The 23,530-nt window shown below is 52.5% G+C and overlaps 1 protein-coding gene across 11 annotated transcripts in view; it reads right to left on the reverse strand.

Moving 5' to 3' along the window:
• The window catches only part of CASZ1 (castor zinc finger 1), a 206,885-nt gene that overhangs the window by 44,059 nt on the left and 139,296 nt on the right, over nucleotides 1-23,530 (reverse strand). For all 11 annotated transcript variants that reach the window (XM_074892922.1, XM_074892918.1, XM_074892919.1 and 8 more), the window contains one exon: nucleotides 4,274-4,843. In XM_074892922.1, the coding sequence (XP_074749023.1) occupies nucleotides 4,274-4,799 (526 nt within the window). In that variant the 5' untranslated portion in view covers nucleotides 4,800-4,843. The remainder of the gene's footprint in view (nucleotides 1-4,273; nucleotides 4,844-23,530) is intronic.

Raw genomic sequence — 23,530 nt, forward strand, 5'->3', positions numbered from 1 at the left:
CCTGGATTTAATTCCCTCATCCCCCAAAACACCTTGCATTCTGCTTTTCCTTTGCTCAAACTTGGTTCCAGATGATAGCAATACCCTCCCTGATCAGCAGCTTTGCCAGTGCTGCTCAGTCCTTTCCACATCCACATCTGAGATGAAACCCTGCCAGTTGCCACTACCCTAGCAAGCACACCTTCACTCATCCCAGCAGGAGCCCACCAACACATCCCCTAAAGCCGAGACGACCTTCCCTTATCTGCACAGGCACCTAACCAGAAGGCTGGAGGCTCTTCTAGTGGAGGCACCTTATGGAAGGGATCTGTCTCACCACAAAGATGGTATGAGACCCAGCCAACTCATTTCACATATGCTTTCAAACAACAGTGACGAAGTAATTATTACTACCTAATTGACAGAAAACCCTCCTCATACCCACTTGCAGACAAAAGTGAAGCAGGACAGCAGTTTGGAAACAAAACCCTGTGAGAAGTGTGCAGCCCTGGAAGCCACAGGAAGCATTGTCCCTGGGTCTTCTTCCCCTCCCCTGCACCGCATTTTTCTCTCCTTTTCTATGTGATAATAAAAGGGCTCCCTCTCCCCTTGCCGCTGCTCTCCATTTGTGGGCATTGCCAAAGAGCAGAGATCTGTGTGTCTCAGAGCAGCTATCGTATCACAAAGGATCCGAAGCTAGCAAAAAAGGGGCTAAAAATAGCCTGCAGCAGCACACTATATATGGAAGGAAAAGCAAAACAGCCCAAATGGAGTGCAAGGTCTGGATACTGGGGGATGGGACATCCCAGCCAGGGCTCTGTCCTTTATTCTGCTTGGGAGGGAAAACATGTAGACTTGGGGGCTAGAGAATAATGAGCAAGAAACTGGCACTCATCATGCCTGTTCTCCCAAGTGGAGTCTCCCCAGGAAATTATGAAGAGAAAACCCCCCTTGCTGAAAACAGGTCCAGTATTCCCTCTCTAACAGACTTAGCCAAGAGGCTAAGAAAAGAAGGAACTTTGAAAGCTTGTACAGGGGAAAGCTCCTGGTGACTACTTTAGCCCACTATGCAAGCAACAGGCAGAGTAAAGAACACAGACCATACAGGAAAATCTCCCTGGGTATGTGTGCGTCAGTGAGAGATTGTGGAAAGGGATCTCTGTCAGAGACTGTACTGGGAAATCTAAATGCTATATATAAATGTGTGTAGAGAAGTCTGGGTCAGTCAGTGGGCAGGAGAGGGTGCGTGAATGAATAAAGAAACGTATCTGCATGTCCAGATCAGCTTCTGGCACCCACCTCCTGACAGACACCAGCTTTGTGACTCCTGAACATCTTTCCTAGCTGTACCAGAGAGGGCGGCACCTAAGGGAAGACTGAGCACCGACTCTTAGTGCCTTGTTTCCAAGGGGTGGCTCAGAAAGAGAGGCAGGGATGCCATACATGCATGTTCCCCAGCTTGTTTCAAAGCGTGAGGATTGAATAGCATGGACCAAGTCTCTGCAAACTCCTGCATGATGCACAACAAGCTTCGCTGTCTGACTCTGGAAGGAGACAAAGGTGGCAGGGACTTGGCATTAGACTACAGGAGGTGCTAGTGGAAAACACGAGCAGTAGCTGAAGTCCTGAAGTGAAACTCCAGGAAACAGGAACCCTTCTCAGCCCCATTTAATTAGGATCACTTTCCCCACTGATCAACAAAGCCCAGCTAGACATAGGATCCGGTTTTCTGCGTGGCTCCTGCTTTTTACCCAAGTTTCCAGCTGATCAGAGAAGCACAGGCTCAATTTTAAACGCTGCTGAGCACTGCCAGCTCTGTATCCTCTACGTCCTCAGAGCGAGCAATGGGTGCTCAGAACCTTCAAAACCAGGTTCCTGCAATGACCCCCTCGAAGCCGCATTGACTGGGAGGGCAGAGCTGTATTCCTCTCCTTTGATCTGACTGCCTCTTGCTACCCCTCAGCTCACAGGAAAAAAACCCTCCTTTTCAGTATAGGCAGTTCCAGATCTCACAGGGATAAACTTAACTTGCACCCAGTAACACCAGGTCTGAGAGGACTCAGTGATGAACAGCTTAAAATCCATTTTCTGGAACACTGACAGAAAAAGAAGAGGAAAAGAACTTTGTCCTTTCCAAAGCAAGAGATGTTTCAGTTTGTGCTTTCCAGGGAAACATTGCAAACCACAATTACAACCGGGTTCTTGAAACAGACGCTGGAGACCTGGCAGCACGTCTGTTTGCAAGTCAAATCCCATGTGGCTGTGTATGTAAACTGGACCCCGCATGTGCCATTACCTGCCTTAAACATAAATGAGTCTTCAGCCCCCCATGAATGCTTATACATTTTTGCATAATCCTTTGACAATACAGCCCTACAAAGGCATTTTACTGAAAACTCCTACCCCAGAGAGAAACCTCAGTTTCTTTTCATTTTGCCCTGTTTGGTAACATATTTTTTACATTTAAGTTCCCCTCCTTTTAGTTTTCGTAGCAAATAAAATCTGCAAATGGGGGGGGGGGGGAATTAAAACAAACTAAAAACAGAGTCCAGGCACAATCACCTTGTGTCTGGAAACGACAAGGGCTTTCCTATCAAAGGAAACTGAAGGTCACACTTTTCCTCATTGATCTTGCAATGTTTGTTAATTACTCTGTCACTGATGTGGCGAAGGATAATTAAACAGCTCTGTTTATATCTTATATGCATAATTATGTGCGCTGCCACTGAACTCGTGAAGACTAGAGAATGTGCCTCTCCAGAAGGGGAACGGACAGACGGAGATGAGTTTCGGCTGCATTATTAACAGGAGGAGGAAAACATGCGCGCACACAAAAGGAGGAAAGTTTGATGGATTCACAAAGTGCTGAGATCAGGGGAGGGGTGCGTGCAGGTGGAGTAGATTAAGGGGAGATCTTTCAATTACAGATTCAACCCAGCTGAGTGACAAATCGGGGGAGGGAGCTGCTCTGCCCTAATGGAGAGAATTCAATTTACCCGAAGCTTTTTCCAACACTTACTACTCATACGCCCCCCCAAATCAATCGGGGGGGAACCTGGGTATCAGGAAGCGAGAAAGAAATTCATCTAGGGCTTTCCCCAACATCTCTTACTGAATTCAGCTTCTGAAGGAACCGCAAAAATAAGGTAGAAGCTATCTGAAAACAAGAAATGCACACACAGCCTGGGGGAAAACATCAAACTGAAGTGGTGGGGGACATACAGGTTTGGAACCAGCAGCTTCACCAGCTCGAGCCCAGACTCAGGGTGCGCTGCAGCGCCAGAGGACGGGCTCCCACACCTGCCTTGTGAAGGAGGCAAGACCACGGCGGGCGGTAGCCCCCCAGCCCCCCCGGCCGGGCTGAGGGAACACACAGCAGCACAAAGGGAAGGCAATGGATGGCTCTTGTTTGACACCCAGGAAGGGGTACTGGTAGGCCAGCGGCAGATAAGTGATGAAGACAGGTAGCCCGAGCAGCTGTGGCTCGGTGGGGTCCCCCACAGGACTTGCAGCCACCCCAGCACGGCTCAGCCTCCCCCCGCGGGGTTCCCTCCCGCCCCTTCCCCCGGAAAAAGCCGCCATCGCCTACCTCCTGCCTCCCGCCGCGGCGGCCGCTCCCTCCTTCCAGAGCCTTCGCCCGGCCTGGGGCGGGCCCGGCCCGGCTCCCGCCTCCCCAGGTGTGGCCGGGCGGGGTGGAGGCCCGGGCCCCGGCCCCAGGGGAAGGCCGCAGGTGCACCCCCTCCCTGATGCCTCTTCCCAGAGCCACCCTCAGCCTCGGGCTGCCCAGAGTCCCCCTCGGCCTCTGCCCCCCCTGGAGCTTTTGCAGGGGTACGTGAAGGCCGGGGGAAGGGGCAGCCTGCGTGCGTGTTAATACGCTGCAGAACCCACCTGGGATTTGCCACAAGGGCACTCTCTGCTTTCTTTCCCCCTCGTGTGGAAATACATGACTAGGAAACCAGCACACACCACTGCTATCTCCATGGGAATGGTGTGAAGTAGTCTACGGGGGGCAGATCTACCCCACCAAGGGATCTACGGTCTGGGAAGAGCCATCCAGCCACATCCACCCCAACAAACAGCCCTCTCGGGAAGGGGAGGCTGAAGCAGAGGCAAACTCAGCACAGTCCCAAGAGCAAAATGCCAGGCAAGGGACCTAGGGCTTTCACCCTCCTCCTTGGCTGCCAGGTGCAGACAGGATCTGGCATGGACACACAGCAACAGCTTTATCTGTCCCACAGAAAACACGACCGTGAAGTCGCCCTGTGTGGGGAGGGGGAGCGAGGAGAGGGCTTACCTGAGGTGGTTCCTCCGCCCAGCTTGGAGCCTGTCTCGCCACTGGAGGACCGGTAGGCATCGTCCTTTGAGGCCGGCCCGTCTGAATCCCTGTCATCCAAGAAGTTGCCATCTTGCGAGCCCCTCAGAGCATCCGCCTCGTCCCCGTTATCTTCCTCGTCACTGCAGCCCTTGGGCTGCACCATGTAAACCCCTTCGGGGGGCACCTCCGCGCTCTCAGCGCCCTTACATTCCTTGCCCTCCACTCGCCCCAGCAAGGGCTCCTCGTTGTATTCCCCGTTCACCCACTTCTCAATCACCTCCCTCCTTTTGTCCTCCTCAATCTTCTGCACACGGCTGAGTCCATCTGAAAACTCTGTCCCCAGCTCCTTGGTCCCAGGCTGAGGCAGGTCCTTGTTGCTGCTCTCCCGCTGCGGCCCCTTGTCTGCTCGCGCCTGTTCGGCTCCCCCGTGGTCGAAGACGACCTGACGGCTCAGCTTGGCACAGATGGCATTTAGCTTCAGGCCGCCTTTGCGCTTGGCAGCCATTGTGGGTTTTCCTGAGGCTGCGTCAGTGCATATAGTTCTTTCAGCTGGAAAAAGAGAGGGGAAAGAAGCAAGGAAGGGCATTAGTGGGATCAGACAACTTGAACCCAAACAGCAAATGGCTGGTCCCAACCGAACAGGCCTTCAGGCATGTCCAGGGTCATCCTCGGAAAGGTGGGACTGCCATCTGTTTCCTGAGCTCTGAGTGGAAGCCCAGCCAGGAGAGCCTGGTGAGAGGCACGCTCTGAACCTGCTGGTACCAAAGGATGCCACTGGCCTCAAGAAAGAAGCACGTATTTATGCTGGGCTCAACAGCCCCCAAACATCTCATGCAAGTGAACACGGTACAGACCAGCCTTTGCTCCTGACTCAGGCAGGGTATGAAGTCTGTTAAAAGCCTGACTTGCTCTCTCCTTCAGACTGCAGCACCACCTGCTTTTAGGTCCCCAGCTCCATCCCAGATGTGTTGGCTGCCAAAACCACACCAGCTCATAACTGCATGCAAGCACCTGTAGCAGGGAGAACAGCTTCCCAAGCCTAGCCCTAGGGACGGTGAGGAATTAATTCACTTGATAGGGTTTACACATAGTCTCAGAGAAGAGAACCAGTATGCACCAGAAAGAACCAGTACAGAGGGCAGGAGCCCTGGCATGTGCATGCACTGGAGCACCAGACTCCCCTGGCAGTCGTAGGGGAGAAAATCGCCTTGGGTTGGTATCAGTTGATCAGGCCTTTTTGCCTGCTCGCTCTCGCACACACAGGAAATTCTGCTCTCACACTTCCCAGCACAATCAGCTAATTAGTGTGGGTTTGTTATTTTAATGTAGTTTATTCATATATGACAGCTAGTAAAGGAGGGGTAAGAGAAAGTGGGGGGAGAAAGGAAGAAGGTAAGGTCTTAACTTCAAGGTCACGGAGAATCTTGAACTAAATGGTCCCTATCAGAGGCACTTGCATAATTATTGCACCAACAATTAACAAGATTCAATCGCAAATAAAAGCAAAAAACTGATTCTAAAGCAGCTGCTTTGTCTCATTTCCCTCTTTATTTATAATACCTCTGAGAGACACCCAGTCTACGAAGGGTTAAAGGTCCCAAGGCAAGACACGTGCACACAGCCTGGCTCTTCCCCCAGCGTGCAGTGCTGAGGCAGACCCCGCTCTGTGTCCCAGGGCTCTGGAAGAGCACCCAGTAAAACACTTGCTGGACACACACGTCACTGGAGTTACCATGGGGACGTGGCTGGAGTTCCCTCCAAAATGTGCTCTTGGACTTTCTGTCGTGCTTTATGTGAAGGAGGGGCCCATCACATGGAGAGCAAACACAACCCATCTCCAGCCCTCGAATGGTGAGAACGGGTTCCTCCACTGCACAGGAGTCCTTCGTGGCAGCTCAGCCCACACCTCCCTGTCACCAGCACAGAGGTGCTGCTCCACAGAAGCACAGTGAGATTAATCAGACCCCCTACAATGCATCCAGAAGCCATTGTGACAGCCCCTAATCCCATAACATGACAGCCCAATACAAACAGACTGAAACTTTAGACCTGCTGTCCAAGAGCCAGAGAGTGGCTGCTTAGCGTAAACTCCTGACAGCTTCAGACACGCTTCCCTGTCAAGGACTGCAAGAAAAATAACCCCCCGACAAATACATCAGCCCCCCACACAAAGGGAGGCAAAATGCACTCCTCCACTTTCCAAATGCACACCGCCCCCCCCCCCCCCCCCCCCCCAGCACTAACACCTACGTGCAATCATGCTTTCATGAAGGGAAAGCACACGTTGCCCCCAAACACATACCTCCCCATCTAGAAATTATAGCTGTTCAAGAGCTGTGTGTATGCGCTGGCACGCTCCGTAAACGTAGTCATACACGTAGGGGTTAAAAAGTCCCATCTCCCCAAAATACATTCCTGTACATTTCCCCACGCATTTCCCTTTCACACATTCCCCCAACACACACACACAGTCCTCACGCATACAGATGGGCACAGGCAGACGCCCATGAAGCTGCAGAAGTCTCTGTGTGCTGGCACCTTCCCTTCCCATCACATTCCCACTCTATTTAGGGCAGAAAGTGAAGGCCGATCCTGTGCGCAACTGGTACCACAGAGGGAATCTCAGGAGGCTGCTGTGAGCTCCAACTGGAGCCTGGCCAGGACACCTACAGCTCACGCCTGTATGCTCGGGCGAAAGGCCAGCGGAGCCTCGACGGCTGCAGGTGGTGAGGACGGTGCCTCCCGCGCGCTGCGGTGCCTGCCCAGGGCCGGGGCACTGGGTCAGCACTGAATCACCAGCGCTGCTCTCCTGAACGCTGCCTGGTGATTCCCCATCCACGTTCTCACCATACCCAGCCCTGCCTAACTGGTGAGATCAGCACCGCTCGCAGCTGGAAATGACTGGGAGGCAGACACGCAGCAGCCCAAATCCCTGCTGCCCTCCCCCTTTCTGCAGTGAGGGCAGGTCCCATTATTCTGGTCTGGAGGTGAGCAGCCAAGAGCGTGCACCAGCCAGCAAATGAATATATAAATATTTATTCAAAGGAAGAGAGGAACAGACGTTCCCGAGGCTGCACTTGCCGCGTACGCAGCAACTCCCGGGAGCCTGCAACTTGTCTTCCATTCCTGTTCCTGCCTCCTTCCATCTCACACACCCTGGCTTTGCCCCTCCGCCTCCCCAGCTTCTGCCCCCCACCTCCTGCCCTTCCCTTCTGCATCTGTCCTGTCCCTTCTCCTTGTGTTTGGGATTTTTCTGAGCACAGCAATGCCAGCCTTTAACATTTTGAGAATCTTTTCCTAAAGTTTAAGTTAAAAATAAAGCAAATTCTGAAAACATACCTCTTCCCTGGTCTATAACACCAACCCTCCCAGAGACCTTCCTGAGATGGGATTTGCCCTGTAGTACCAAGGCTCTTCTGTATCTCCATCCCACCTATGCACGTATGGCTGCAGGAAATCAGAACTCCCAGCTGCTTCTGCCAGCCTTGCAACCAACTCTCCACAAGCCCAGACACATCATTTTATCTTTTCATTGCCTTATTTCCATGTCTATGGAACAGGAGGGACATTACCTACATCAACGCTTCTGTTCCCCTCTTAATTTCAAAAGTAGAAGGGAAACCCTTCTTATAAAGAAATGCTGGAGATGGCCATCAGCCTGGAGGGGACCAGAACATCCATGTTTCATTCACTCAGGCGGAGGGAGAGGCAGAGGGAGAGGAATTGAGCTGCTGAATGAGGCACCCTCGTATCTGCCCAAGGTCGGGATTGCCAGGCAGGGAGAGACCCCCAAAGCCAGGCAGAGGCTCCCCCCCCCCCAGGCCAAGCTCCCCACCCCAAATCACCCTGCGTCTCCATCACACTGTTTAAAGATTCCAGGCTAAGTAAACATCCCCTTTCGTTTTCTTCGTCTAAATAGAAATGTTTTGATTTCACATCAATCTGAGGAAGCCGTTTATAACCTGAGCCTGTCACACGGACTTTTCATCTCTGCCCAGTACAAACTCTCCCACATGCTCTATTTACACTGAGCACTTCCTCTGAAAACAATGCCACCGGGAGTTTACTCCGCTTGCCCCCTCCCCACACCCTGCAAGGAGACACCAGCTCCCTCCACTCTGCACCCAGCCCCGTGGCATCTTGAGAGCAAACCTCCCTTTGAAGAAAAGGTACGGCTTGCCACAACCAGGCCTGGCAAGGTGGAGGACAAAACTCACCTAGACTTTTTGCTGCCTTCTCACCCCTTGAACTTGCTGCCAACAAGCCCAGGTTGCTGCCCCCACCGCCCCTCCTTCCCCTGGTCCCCATGTGCTGCCAGCACCCTGCGTGCAGCCCCAAAACCCTCCATGCAGTCCCCAAAGCAGCACTTTCTCACCCATAAACTGCACAGTGGGGTGCTGCCAAGGTGGGCATGGCTTAGTTCTGCCTCCCCCCAGGGAGAAGAGGGGTTGCGGGGGGCACCGTGTGTGGGAACCGAGGGCTTTGCAGCCTGGACAGAAATAGAGCAGCCCAAGCGAGGGGCAAACCGTGCTGCAAAGAGAAAGTCTGGCTTTGCAGGGAAAGGAAAACAGAGCCAAAGCCTGGCTTTTTCCTGGGGACAATGAAGAAATGTGCCCTGGCAGAGGGGAGAAAGGGACCCTGGTAGAGGAGGGAAAGGGACCTGGCTGTGAAAAAGGGGCATGTGGGAGCTGGATGAACCAGCTGGCATGGGGGGAGGAGAAGGGGCCCTGGCTGTGTGGCAGGAGCTTAGTGGTGTGGGAAGAGCTGGGGGTGCAGGGGGGACCCCGCTGGATGGGGCAGGGGCTGAGGAAGGGCAGGGGAGGAGGGGCAGGAGGGCCTGTGCTGTGGGGAGAGGGGTGCTGGCTGGGGAGGGACGGCGTGCTGTCACTTCAGAAGGCCGGGTACATCGAACAGATGGAGCTTTCATATTCCTATTGAAGAGTTTTAAGCCCAGCTGAGCAGCTCCGTTCAAGAGGGAGGTCCCAGTGCCAGCTTTCCAGGAGCTGCAAGCTCTCATTCGATTAATTATTAACGGCATTATTTGGGGCGGGGAGGGGGAGGGAAGGAGGGCCAACATGCTGCACAGTCCTTTTCTTTTTTAACCACTGTGGTGCAAGCTTGACTGGAGAGACTCCAGTCTGCCCAGGAGCCCCAAATAGGGAGGGCAGCACAGCTCACTGGGGTGGGGGATGAGGATGCTACATGCCAGAGCCTCTTCACACTTGAGCTGCAGTCCCTAAGACAGAGCCAAACCTTCACAGCAGAAGGCCGCTGGGGCATGGGGAACATGCCCTAGTGATGTCCAGCCACACGCCAGGAGGAGGCAGGGAAGGCAGACAAACACTCGGCCCCTTTCAGAAAACATTTCCCCTCCAGCACAACGACTCGTGCATTATCCCAGGCAGGGCCAGGGCAAAGGCAGCAACAGCCCAGGCATGGCCCACAGTGTGTGAGAGTGGATTTAGTGTGTGTATTTTCCCCTCTTCAGTTTATCAATAAAACATTTTATTGCTTTTAGCCCAGGAAATGACCTTGGATTAGTGGATGCTGTCTCTTCTGGCTGACCTTGGGGAGTTCACAAAGGCTCTTTAACAACCTCCTCTGCCCTGGAAGCATGGATCCCGCCTGTGCGCGTCTGCATGAAGCCGGGGAAAGCCCTCGGTGCGAAAGTCAGACCTGACAGGCTCCAGCTCAGCGCTGGGCAGGGAGGAGAAGGAGAATCAAAGACGTGGGAGGAGAAACGAAGTGAGCAGCCAGGGTGTCCTTACCGAAGCGCTGCCAGCTACACTCCCTGCTTTCCCATAGCTGTGAGGGCTCTCCCCACCCACCCCATCCCTAAACTGCGGAGGAAAAGCTGAGGACTCTGCTCTGGTCCCCATGGCCAGCACTTGTCAGAGTGCAGTCTGCCTGCAGTCAGCACTGCTTGACCTTCTCCTGACTGCCACACTGGCATCTCCAGCCACACAAGAGGCCACTTTTCTCCCTATTCCCAGCTCCCAGAGCCTGGTTCAACCCTGACCCAGAGGACAGAGACCAGTACCAGTTCCCTTCAGCAAGCCTGTCCTGCTTCCTTTTGCTCGACCTTCTCAGCTGCAGAGTTAAGCTGTAATTTTCTGGTGACAGTGAGGGGCAGTGTACAGAAACCAGCACTGGGCAGTGAAAGACAGGAGATCCTGGGAGGAGGGGGAAATGATGGGGCTCTGGAGATGCTGCTCCTGGCACTGGGGCTGCTGGCCAGCTGGGCTGCTCCTGTTTCCCACCCTGCCACTTGACTGCTCTGCTGCTGCTGACAGGGTTTCTATAGGAGAACAGCTCATGAACATGGGGAGACCCCCCTTTCCCCAGACAGAAAACAGCCACATCATCTCTGAATGGTGTGTATTTTCAGTGCACAAGTGTAATTATAGAGAGAAGGAATGGGACAGGAGAAACCGAGAGGAATTTTCCTCCTTGAGGGAACAGAAACTACAAGCAAAGATGGTTAGTGCTGAGCTCTAAGCCAGAGTGAGATCCCTGCACAGCGCAGGGCAAAGCCTGTGAGGGTGCTGCAGCAAACAGCCCATCCTGTCCGGCAATCCTCTGTGCTGCCCTCCCCCGTTAACACAAGCCTCCCTTTCCAGCCGTGTCCTCTCCCAGTGTCCCCCCTGGGCACAGAGGGTCCCCATCCTCTCCTGCAAACACCCCCAACCCTTCTTGTGCCACATGCAGAGGCAAAATCTCCTGGCATCACAGCCACGAGGCTCTGCCCTGGCACAGGAGCCCCCTCCCTGGGCATGCTCCCAGCCCCCTGGTGCCCGCTTTCTCCAGTCACGTCCTCCTGAAAAGCGAGCCCTAAAGTGTTAACGGCGATTGGTGAAATGGCACAGCAGATTGCTACAATAAATAATTTACTGATATTTATAAATATTCAAATCAGCAGGCTTCAGAAATTGAAAGGGGGGGGCTGAGCTGACGAGGAGGAGGGGTGTTTAGGGAGGGGAGGGGGGGGCTGACATTAATTCCCAGGCTCTCCAAATTCATTTGAGAACTGTTTCTCATTTCAAACAAATATTAAATCTTTTGGTGTCAAGCCTCCAAAATAAAATATCAAATAGAAAGTCACCACCCTCTTGGTGGCCGAAGCCTTGTCTGCCATGACGCTGGGCGCCTGTGGCCATGTCCCCTCGGACAACCAGCCGCTGGGGAACGACGGCAGCCTGCACCGGCGAGGTGCCTGTGCCAGAGCAGAAGCCCACCCAGCCACACCTGTAACGCAGCCCACCACACCACCAACCACCATCCCAGACAGGAATTCCCATTACTACCACCTACAAGACCCTGCCTTCGTCTTCCAGAGGATTTTCTAAATCCCATTGGGAAGAAAGGGCTGAACATCGGAGCAGTGAGGGTGGAGCCAGGACTCCCGACTCCACCCTGGGACCACAGCCTTGCGGCAGAAACAGAGCAGGGGGTCAGGGCTCCTGACCTTTGTTCCTTGCTCTGGAAGGGAATTTGGTTTTAGTGATTTAAGCTGGGAGTTAAAAGCCAGGAGTGCTGGCTTCCAGCCTGGTTTCCAATCATGGTGTAACCATCCGTCTCCCCAGCTTTTTGTGCCTTAGCTTCCCCATGCAGAGGAGGAGGAACAGGGATGATCACCCACCCATCGGGCTGAACCCAGCCGTGTGTACTCGGTGCTTTGAGATCTCCGTATCAGCACTCTGTCACTGTGCTGGATTGTTACTAGCTGACTCTTCTCCACTCTGAGCATCCTACTGACCCCTTAGATGGCCAAGGGAGATGATCCTGTGTCCTCCCCTGGACCACCCCATTGGTAACGCAAGGCTCCAGCATGGGGTGAATTTCCCCTAGATGAGTAATGGCTTTTCTAATGCACGGGCAGGCTGTCAGCTTCCCTACTCCCAGTGTTTTATGGGTTTAACTGAACGGCTCTGAACTCCCTAGTAAGAAATAAAGTTATCCCTCAGCGTCCCTTCTAAACATTTCACTCAGTGCAAACGGTGTTTAAGAAAAATGAGGACATATTTCTTCTTAAGGATGCAGTATCCCCCTTCAGAGGCCTAATTTATGCCATATATCACTGGCCAGGGAGAGAAAGGCAGCACAGACCTCACACTACGAGTGAGCTGGCCCTAGCACAGCCCAGGCACAGCCGCTCCTGCTGCAATGGTGCAATGGGCTGCAACTCAAAGTCCTCCAGAGTCCGCAGAGTCCCTGTCGGAGAGCAGAGCTGGGCTGGCAGGCAGCAGAGCAGGACGGACACCTGCTAACACTCAGCACTGCGCTGCCTGCTCGGCTGCCGCATCGGCCCTCTCCCACCGCAGAGACATCCTCACCTGCACCGCCACAGCCTGCGTGGACCCCGTCCTCCTCACCCCGCCCCAGCTCAGCCCCACTTGGGGCACTTCTCCCCTGCACGGCTGAACTGCAACAGCCTCCACAGCGGCCCCGCTCCCTCGCACCGTGCCGGTCTCCTCTGTGACACTGCCTTCTCACCTGCCGCTGACCTGCCTTGCTGCCGCTCGACCAGCTCTTCACAGGCATTTGGCACAGCTGGTGGGGAAAGTGGTTCAACTGCGAGCAAGGACAGGACTAATCCTTCTTCACAGCTCTTTAGTAACGCACGTCTGAACCTTTTCCTGAGCAGATCTCAAAAATGATCCTAAATGTGCTTTGATCTTGTCTGCCCCCAGCCTCCTTACTCCGAGAGCCACTAAGGCTCTGCTGCTCACCCCGAGTGCTGAGACAAAGCTCCTTGCCTCTGCCCTTCCCCTGCTCTGCGTTCACATACCCTGAACCCTGAACCTCCAGAGGACAAGAAATTAGCCCCCCTTTCTGCATACAAGTAACATAGGGAACTTCCAGAATTAACAAAAGAAGCAGAGTGGAAAGAAGAGGGAAAAAAGGGAGTAACAGGAGTCAGGAACTCTGGTTCTGCTCCCTGCTCTGCTACTGACCTTCTCCTTGTCTTTGGGCAGATAATATCACGCAGACTCCCCTTCTGCCCTTGACCTGCTGGGTCTCTTCAGAGGGTCAGCCATCTGGGCAAAGATTTCTTGCCTAGCTTAGTGGGCCCGGTATCTTGTTGGCAACTTTAGGTGCTACTGCAATTCAAGTAACAGCAGAGGAAAAGCACTGATTCAGGACAGTTGGAAGCTCAAAAGTCCCTTGTGTCCTGCAGCCAACTTTCTAGTTCATCTGTCAATGCAGGATCTTTGATGAGACATTTCAACAGTTTCCTCCTCTCGGTCGCGTGAAAACCTGCTCTCAGAGCTCCAGCCTAATGCAGCGAGCAGGGTCTCGCTGCTCCCCAGGCTGAGCGAGGCTGCTCCCTGGGAGCCTTCTGTCTTCAGAGTCTTTCTTTCAGATAATATAAAGACAAGAGGATCGGCTTTTCTGATCCAGTTTCTTCTCCTTGCCTTACTTATTTATTTATTTATTTAGTCCAGTTAAAAGGTTTACTATCCAGACGAGCCTAAGTGGCCTCACTCAGCCTAAGTAACTCTATAAATCAAGCAGAACTGCTAACATCTACATCACAATCCCGCCATCAATCTCCCCACAGGTTGTGAAGAAAACCGAGTGGAAAGACGCAAAAGGGAGAGTGAAGAGTAATAGCTCATCACCATCAGGTCCCTGCAGGCTGGCTGTGGCCCTTGGAAAACTCCCTATGAAGCCAGACATGTTGTCAGGGCAACTAAATGCAAACACGGTGCCTAACTTCACCTCTCCATAGACACACGTCCACGTTCCCGGTGCTGTGCCAGGAGGATACAGTGGATGCAGAGAGAGGGAGGGAAGGGGTGGTGGAGAGTGAAGAGGGCTGGGAAAGCCTCTGGAGCAGCCAGCCCCTGTGGGAGCCAGCTCCCAAGGGATGAAGAAGAGATCAAGACGTGAATTTTTTTGAAACGCTGCACAGACCCCTTTGTAAATGCCAAAAGAGACAGGGCAGGGGATGTGGTGAAACATCGAGGTGGTAGAGAGGGAACCAGACTTAGCTGCAAGTACCTGACACTGGCGAAATAAAAAGGACCTGGGAGAGACAACAGGTCTCTTAAAGAACAGAGATTTGGAAGGGAATTGCTCAAAGTTTCATCAGTCCCTCTTGGTGACTGTCTTTAAGGAGTTACTTTACAGAGAATCCACACCCACCATGACCCAAGTCAGTGGAGAGCAGCTCCCTGGCTTCAGGTGGGGCTCAGAGTCATCCCTAATCCAGGGCAGGGGTTAAGTGAGCCACCTCCTAAAAAAAAGGGTCCCTCCAAACCCTATCTGTAGTTGGTAGGCAGTTTAAGAGCAATTTGCAATCCCTTTCAGCACTATTAAACTCAGACCCAACAAAGAATGCAGACTCCTAATTAATTGCAGTGGGAAGTCAGGAGCTAAATGGGAGCTGGGAGCCTGAATGCTTGTTGCATCACTAAGAAACACAGGGCCAGGAAAAGTTCATTATTGTGGTCTTTCAAGGTCCCGAAAAGTAAATCAGTGTGTTAGCCCGCACAAGGTAAATGAGACCTCAGCAAGAGCTGCATGACAGAGCACGAACTAGAGCATTTTAGCCCTCCAGCTTGTGTTACGCCCTCCCCACAGCCCCCCACGGCTGCCTGAGCTGTATGTGAGCAGGTAACATGCTCTGGGCTTGGTATGCAAAGCGGGCACTCAGATCCCTTAGAGGTTTCTATAATCCCCAAGTGGGGTTGGGAGTCCCACAGAGCAGGCACCCATCACAGGCAGCACTGGGAGTTGAGGGGCTCTTTAATCCCCCGAGATGCCTGGCACTTGCAAATACTGTGCAACATGGTTAGGAGAAATGCTTGTCCGTCCTGTTTGTGTGGAAAAGGCTCGCAGGGTGGCCAGAGGAGAGCCGAGCTCTGGTGTGAAAGCAGTGGGTCATCCCTGAGCTTGTTAACTCAGCACTCCTGTCAGAGCAGCATGGGAGAGAAACCCCACTGGCCGGGCTGTGTGGGCACTCACCCCACGCTTCCCAGTGCTCACACTGACACTCATGCTCTGTCTCGCCTTTTGCTGCTCTTTCTTCTAGTCATTAGGGCTCATCTTCTTATCTCTCCTGTCCTCGTGAGCCCATCCGTGCGCTAGCGCTATCACTGATTGCAAACACCCATCAGTGGGAACACACACGTGTATAAAAACGTGGCCATGCAGGTGCACTATCACATGTAGAGGCACACATGACCCAGCACACAAACACACGCAACCGCACGCCCCTGCATGTGCTCATGAGACGGTACGCACACAGAACACACGCTAATGCACGCAAGCACCTATGTACCTGTGACCGTACGAGCCTTACAGCCGCACACCGCAAAACACAGCTACAGAGCATATGCACCTCCCCAGAGGTGCACACCCGCACGCACCGAGCTCTGCTTAGCCCCGCACAGGCGGTGAGCACCCACGTATCTCCAGCCCACCAGCAGCCACACATGCAGACGCACACCAGCAGCCACCCCTGTGAGCGCAGAGCACCCTGCATGCACTCACGCTCACACACACACACACACACACACACGCTTTCAGCACAAGCCCGCATGCCAGGAGCGGTTTATTCTGCAGCTTGGAGTGAGAAGACAGTGGGCTCCCAGCCGGACCCTGCAGACTCGGCAGCAGGGACAGACACACTCCCCATCCCACCAAAGAGCCCCTCTTTACCCCCAGCCCATCTGCACCTCACACCTTAAGGCAAAAAGAGCATCGGTGAGTGTCTCATTGGAGCTGGCGTCCCAGCGGAGTGTGTGTGCCGGGCAGGGGATCTCTCCCTCTCCCTCTCTCTCTCTCTTCCACTCGCATCTTTTCATGAACTCTATTTCTCTTTCCTTTCTGAAAACAACTGAGCTGTAAATACTGTTTAACCTTCTTCCCCCCTTCCCCCCTCCCCTCCGCACTATAAAAACACAAATATGCCATAACTCAGCTGGCTCAGCCGCCGCGCCTCCAACATGCCCTGCTCCAGGCCTCTCAGGAAGGTCATAACAAACGACTTTCCGATTCAGTGCTCCTGAAATAATTTTGTGTATTAAAACCTGAATCTGCACTTTCTGGACCGAAAGCCTCTCTTAATTATGGCAAGCGTCCTTGGGATGGACAGTGATCCTTCACTACAGCACTGCTAACCAACCGGAGAGGCAGCCGGCTCCGGCTCCCCACCACCACCTCCTCCCGCTGCCCCCTCCCACCACCACCCAACCCACGGCCCCCCTTGCTCCCTCGCCCCCCCCGCCTTCCCTTTGCCCAATCTGTTTTCAAAGTGTGTCTGTCCTTTATTAAATTGTTTTCTTTTCCACATTATCAGTTGCCATGGAGACCTCATCTCTCGGATTATTTGAATTTCATTATATCTATTGATTTGGGAGCATTTCATCTTTTTTATTGTTTTTCTGTCAATTTTCAAAACGAATAACCATCTAATTTGCGTCAGTGCTGATTATGTTTGTCCCTCAATAGAGGTCGGCAGCTGCGTCGGGGAAACAAATCAATGGGAAACCATCATAAACCTCCCCAGTACAATCTCCAGGATATGTGGGTGACATTCCACGCCTGCGAGAAACACTCATCATATCCAAACTTCTTTCTTTCTTTTCTTTTTTCTTCTCCCCTCTTTTTTTTTTTTTTATTTCCCCCTCGTAGCTAGCTCCGCTGGTCAGTGGCAGGTCACATTTAAAATAATTTTCATTTTACACACATACATGTACAATTTTGGACGCATCACATTTTCAGACAGGGAGGGGATGAGGGTGAGAAGAGGGGGAAGGAATTTTATTTTTTTTTGTAAGAAAGAAGGGAAGAAAAGGATGACAAGGGAAAGAAAAAGAGGAAAAGTGGATCAGGATTGCAAATTGCTTACTATGTTTTTTTTTTAAATAATTTATGCAATTTTAAGCATTTATGTATAAATTTTTTAATAAGCCACCCTGGAGCAAAATAGCCATTAACATCCCGACGTCCTTCTGTCCAATGGGCTCGTGTGCAGGATCAATTTCCGAGAGTACTTTCCTTTTTTTTATGACATGATAAAATGCTTTTAAAGCAACTTACACAAATATGGAAATTTTTTTCCCCTCCTCTTTTTTTTTTTTTTTTTTTTTTTTTTTTTTTTTTTTTTTATAACAGCCTCCACTTATTCACCAGGGAGAGCGAGTGAGCGAGCGAGCGAGAGTGTGTGTGTGTGCTGGGGAGGGCAGTTGGCAGAAGGATAGACCCAGCCCTAACTGGAACGGACCTGCCTGTCCTTCTAACAAGGGCATAAACTTTCATTAGCGATGCACACAGTCAAAGGCAATTTAGGGAAACGCGCTGTACAGAAAAGGAAAACCTCAGCGTTTTTTATACAGCGGCTCCTTGGCTCCGTCCAGGGGGCTCTATCCTTGAGCTCAGCTTGCGCTCTCCATCCAAAGTGACCCCACCGGCCATGGGGGAGTCAGGAGCAGGGGCCGGGGGGAAGAGGCTGGGGTGCTCTCGGGGACACCAGTGCCCGGCAGCGCCAGCCTCAGCCCCTTGCCTCGGCCCCGCCAGCAGCCTGCACGCCCCGCAGCGGGTCCAGAGAAGCCAGTCAATATTAGTGTCTTGCTGGAACCCACCAGTCCTACAAGAGGCCGAGAGGTATCTGTTGCTCTGCCCACTGCAGAGCTTCGCCCCTCTGACGGGCTAGTCCTCCCCAAAGGTCTCTATTTCAGGTTTCTGCACACTGACAAGTAGCTTGTGGCCACTCGATGCCCCTTTGGGGCATTAGTTACAAGCTGGCTCTGCCCAGACCAGACAGATGTGTCGCTGCTGCTCCTGTTTCCACAGGGTATGTAGGCTAGTTATTTTTGCAGCTGGGACATGTTCAGCCTCACACAAGAACCTGGAAAATGCCATTCCTAAAGGGACGGCTCCTGCCACTGGCCCCCTGAGCAGGCACAGCTCTGCGGAGGAGCACAGGGCTGGAGTGCGAGCAGGCCAATACGAGGGGCTTGGCGGGGTCCGAAAGTCACTACCACACGTTGGAAATGAAATAAAACTATTTCTCCAGCCTTAGCCCTCTGTCTCTGCGGTTGAAGCTTATGCAACTCGAGCCAGATATACACTATACATGCCCAAGCATGGGAAATCCCTGTGCATGTTCCCATTATTTGCTTCAACACGAAGCCCTGATACTGGTTTTCCTACAAGTGCAGATTTCTTTACCTTTCTGTATGACACACGTCCAGAGATAACACAGACCTATGAATTTAATCCTATGACAGCAGACTTGCATGTTACTGGTACCTTACACAGATCCCTGCACACTCCCAACCTCACCCCAGCCATGCAGTGCTGGCTGCCACAGGGCTGTGCACACGCCTGCCCCATGTGCAATGTTGGGGGTATTTGAATTAAAGCAGAGGTTAAAAAAAAAAAATTAAAAAAAAATAAAATTCAAGGGGCAGCCAATGCTCAGCTGGAAAAACACAAAGTGCCGAGAACAGCAAACCCAATCAATAACAATCACAACCCCAGCAGCGGGCGAGGAAAGCATGAACCGTTTTGGCCTGCTCCCTGCACGCTCACCCACTTGGGAAAACAGAGTCCCCAGAGGCCCATGATTTCATCCCCTCCCGCCCCACCCTACGTTCACCCTCACCAAAAAGCTTTATAGAGTGTAAGTCCCCCAGGCGCCTGTTTTGGTCAGAAGCTCAGCAAAGAGGAGAGAGGGTCTCTGCACAGAGGAACAGGACTCCTGGCAATGAGCTGGCACCTGAGGAAGGTTCTTGGTGCTATGAAAGGTTCTGCTTCCAGCGAAATCCTTCTTACACCCGACACCCACCTCCCCTCCAAAGTTTTGCCCTTTGTGTCCCCCTTCCCCTCCCAGTTGCCAGCCTCAGCCTTGGCACGCTCTTCCCCTCCCCTCTTCTTTCCTCAAGTTCCCAACACCATCCCAGCTCCCTCCTCTCCAACATCTCCTGCCAAACCTCTTTTTCCCCAGCCCGCATCCCCGTACGCTCTTCACACCCCTCTCCCCCCGCGGCTGGCAGGGAAAGCTGTGCTGCCCAGGGCACCAGCGACCAACCTGGGGAGGGGGAAACAGGAAACCTGTCAGGGAAAAAGGTTCCCTTCTCCTGCTCTTGCGTCATTCCTCACCCAGACTGTACAGATTTTGGGGATTTCACTGCAGCAGCAGAGAGGTCAGCAGGAGTTGAAGGTTTTCAGATCATATATATCGCTCTATATGGTCTTGTCTATAGTAAGTGCTAAATATAGCCAAGCCAAACCTGGAGGTGACTTCAGTGCTGTGATGCAGGGACATCAGCCACTGCACAGACACCCTCCACTACCTCAAAGCAATACAGATATCAATAGTCACAATCCAAAATCGAGAATGCCTGTGAACCCCCTGTCCTCCCACTGCCGAGAATATGAGCCAGGTTCTCTCATCTTTTCCCTCTCTCAGTTGTCCATAATGGTTCCTCCTTTTGAGTGGTGACCAGTCAAAATAGGGCAGCATTTTCTAGCTTCAAGGTCCATTTTGCCATGAGATGTTGGACCCTCTTATCTATGCTGTGCCAACATCTGTTTCAGCATAGCTACTTAAAAACTTAAACAGTGGAAGAAGCTCTGAATAGAAGGGGAAAGTCTCTTGTGTGGGTCAGAATAATTAGACGGAGCTCAAATTGGCTTTAGGCATCTGCTGCTGCCTCTGAGCAAAATCAAGCCATGCTGCTTCCATCAGCATCTCTCTGCCGTTAGCCTTACCCCGCAGAACAGAGGGGACCACATACTGCCTTGTATAGGGCATCTCTGGGAACAAGACTTGCTTCAACAGAAGCCATAAAGCCTCCTTATCCAGCTATCATTAAAGCCAAGAGAAAAGAGGCCAGACAGAGAGATTGAGATGAGCCATTTCCCCAACAAACTTGCTTCCCTTTTTCATTCGCTCCTTTCTTTTTTTTCCCCCTTTAACTGTCATTAAAATAACAAGTTTCTGTTACAGTCTAAACATTCCCACATTGTATAAAGGGTTATGTTACACTAGAGTCACTGCCGGGCCCAGTGTTTGCACAGAAACCTCACTGCAGGTCCCCCCTCCTGACGAAGTGACTTATTAAAGTTTAAACAGTAATTAACAGAACAATAAAAATAAAGGGATGTTTGGGGAGTCGTAGTGCACACAGGGTTTTTGGCAGTGCCAGCACTTTTCAGTGCCCTGCGCTGGCAGAAAAAGCGGCTGCAAAACCAGTGGGAGAGATGGTGTGCTCCAAGCCAGGAAGGGGCCGTGGCGAGGCAGAGGTGCGATCCCAGCCCCAGCACAAGGGTGCAGAGAGCAGCAGGCAGCAGGATGAGAGGGAAGGGTACGGGGCGATGGGGGAGAGGATGCCGAAGGGTCACCTGGCAGGAGGCTGAGTTGGATTCAGCGCTCGCTACCAGCCCTGCACTCAGTCTGTGCAAGTACATGCCAGACAGCACCGAGAGCCTCCACTGCCTGCTTGATTCTGCTGAGATGGCCTGGACAAACCCCCAGAATCTGAGTGTGGGGAACTGTGTCTCTGAAATCAGTCCTGGGCTTTGGGGAAGTAGCTCCTTTACTTTGAGAGGGACAGAGAAGAAACAGCAACCCCAGAGCACACCCCTGAGAAATATCTTGCAGGAGACCTTCTACAACAGACCCCAAGAGCAGCCCCCCTTGCTTGGGAGCTTCAAAACCAGGTAAGACAAGACATCTTGTAGGGACTGATCCTGCCCTGGCCCCGTGCAGGTGCAGGGAGCTCTGAGCTGCAGAACCAACAGTGTATTAGTAATTCTGGGGTCATTCCCTCCTGAAACGCAGTAGAGCCAGGACCACAAGGCCAGATACCAGAGCCTAACTCCCTAGGCAGGACCACAACTTCATCTCTCCCACCAGAGCAGAACTTTTCCAATCTATGTGAAATTGGCTTAATCAGGCCTCCCTTTATAGGAGCAGAACTACTCTTCCTCTGTTGTTTCCATCCCGGTTGCCTGCCTTGCCCAGGATGAGCTCTAGAGCATGTGGGTAGAGTTTAAGCTTGGGTTGTCAGCCCTCCCTGTTACCCAACATGCAGCAATGCAGAAAGATCTCATTTGAAGATATTTTTGGTGCCTATTGTAACTATTCTCAAATGTTTGCCTCAGTAGCTCACAGTGCTAGTTGGCTCTAGCCCTGATGTGTGACTCAGTACACATAGCATTGTGCAGTCCCATGTTTGCTAAATCTCTTCCAGTACAACTGCTCAGTTTGCAAATAAAAAGACAGCTCCGTAAGGGTGTATCTCCTGTGCAGAGTGAACTCAGGGAGTGCTGCCTTGAGCCCTCTCCCACAAAGCCCTCCCCCAAGTCTGGTACTTTGCACCCTGGGCTGGCTGGCCCAGCCAGGGAGCTGCGTGGCTCTCACCCGGGCTGGGGAGCTGCCCCACTGCTGTAAGGACTCACATGGAGACCGGCCAGCACCAGCTGCTCCCAGTCTGCCCACAGCCTCCCTTCCCTTCCCTGCTGGGGTGCAGGAGGAGGAAAATTGTCCCAGACTCTGCCACTGACAGAGCCTGCAGCAGCTCTGTGAACAACCACTGGAGATGCACTCAGAAGTCCCAGTATGGCACCAGTACAAGTCACCCAAGTGAGGACACTCAGACCCAGCGTACCTGCTCACACCCCCAGGAGGTTAACTGCCAGCTCAGAGTCACACACCGGTCCTGTAAATTCATTCCACAATAAAAATGTACTCCAAATGCCACAGGCTTGGCTTTAGAGCAGTCTATGAAGTTGATTCCTCCCTTCAGTTCCCTCACTAGTAAGGAGGACTCTGGCTTCTACTTCTCACTGGTGAACTAACCAGCTTGTTTCTGCAGCCGCTATACTGGCCCTACAGGGCAAAGACACATTTCAAGCTCCTCAAAGTCAACAGGTCTCATTCTACTTCCAGCAGCTCAGCGGTATGCAGCTCAACACTATCACTTACTGACAAATATCCACCAACTTGAAAAAAGCCACAAATATTGATGAGGCATCCTGGCTACTCTGCTACTTCTGCCCTCCCACCAACAAACACCATTGAGTCCCTGTGGAGACACCCAGGCACGCTTGCTGAGCAACCCACTTCCCAGCCTTTGCTCTCTCCATCTGCTCTTCCACCAGGGCCGGGAGGAGAAGCCACCTCCTGACACCACCGAGGAGAGGGATTTGTGGACACTGAAAGCGCAGCGGTGGGTTGAGGGTCCCTGCTGGCTCCCTGTGGGCAGCATCACTGCCTCTGAACCGTTAATCCTGTCTCACACTGAACTTCTTCCCCCCAAAGACAACTGTGACTGGGATCCACTGTCTTTTCTGAGGGCAGACTGGCCCTACAGGAACATTTTCAAGTTCTCTGGAGTAAATATCAGAGATGATCATGACTTACTCTGTGGTCTGGGAAAGAAGAGAGCTCAACTCCCAAGAGCTGAAGGAAAGCATTAAAAATGTGACTTCCCAGGCAACTACCAATGGTGATTTTTAATAAGCTGTTTTCTAGGCACTGGGGCACTGAGGGACTTGGGGGAATCAGATGTTATGAATCTGAAGTGTGACCCAGCAGTGTGCCCAGGTGGCCAAGAAGGCCAACAGCATCCTGGCTTGTATCAGAAATAGTGTGGCCAGCAGGACTAGGGAAGCAATTGTCCCCCTGTACTCAGCACTGGTGAGGCTGCACCTCGAATACTGGGTTCAGCTTTGGGCCCCTCACCACGAGAAAGTCATTGAGGTGCTGGAGCGCATCCAGATGAGGCTGGAGAAGGCTCTAGAGCACAAGTCATATGAGGAGCAGCTGAGGGAACTGGGGGTGTTTAGTCTGGAGAAAAGGGGGCTGAGGGGAGACCTTACTGCTCTCTGCAACTGCCTGAAAGGAGGCTGTAGCGAGGTGGGGGGTTGGTCTCTTTGCCCAAGTAACAAGCGATAGGACAAGAGGAAAAGGCCTGAAGTTGCGCCGGGAGAGGTTTAGATTGGATATTAGGAAAAATTTCTTCACCAAAAGGGTTGTCAAGCCCTGGAACAGGCTGCCCAGGGAAGGGGGTGAGGCACCATCCCTGAGGTATTTAAAAGACATGGTGCTTAGGGACATGGTTTAGTGGTGGACTGGGCAGTGCCAGGTTAATGGTTGGACTTGATGCTCTTAAAGGTCTTTTCCAACCTAAACAGTTCTATGATTCTATGAATTCAGCCTAGGTTTCAAAGGTGCTGGTTTAATAAGCCGTGAGGTGAGCCTGCGCTAGCAGTGAC

Source organism: Strix uralensis, chromosome 23 (genome assembly GCF_047716275.1).
Source record: "Strix uralensis isolate ZFMK-TIS-50842 chromosome 23, bStrUra1, whole genome shotgun sequence".
Classification (NCBI taxonomy): domain Eukaryota; kingdom Metazoa; phylum Chordata; class Aves; order Strigiformes; family Strigidae; genus Strix; species Strix uralensis.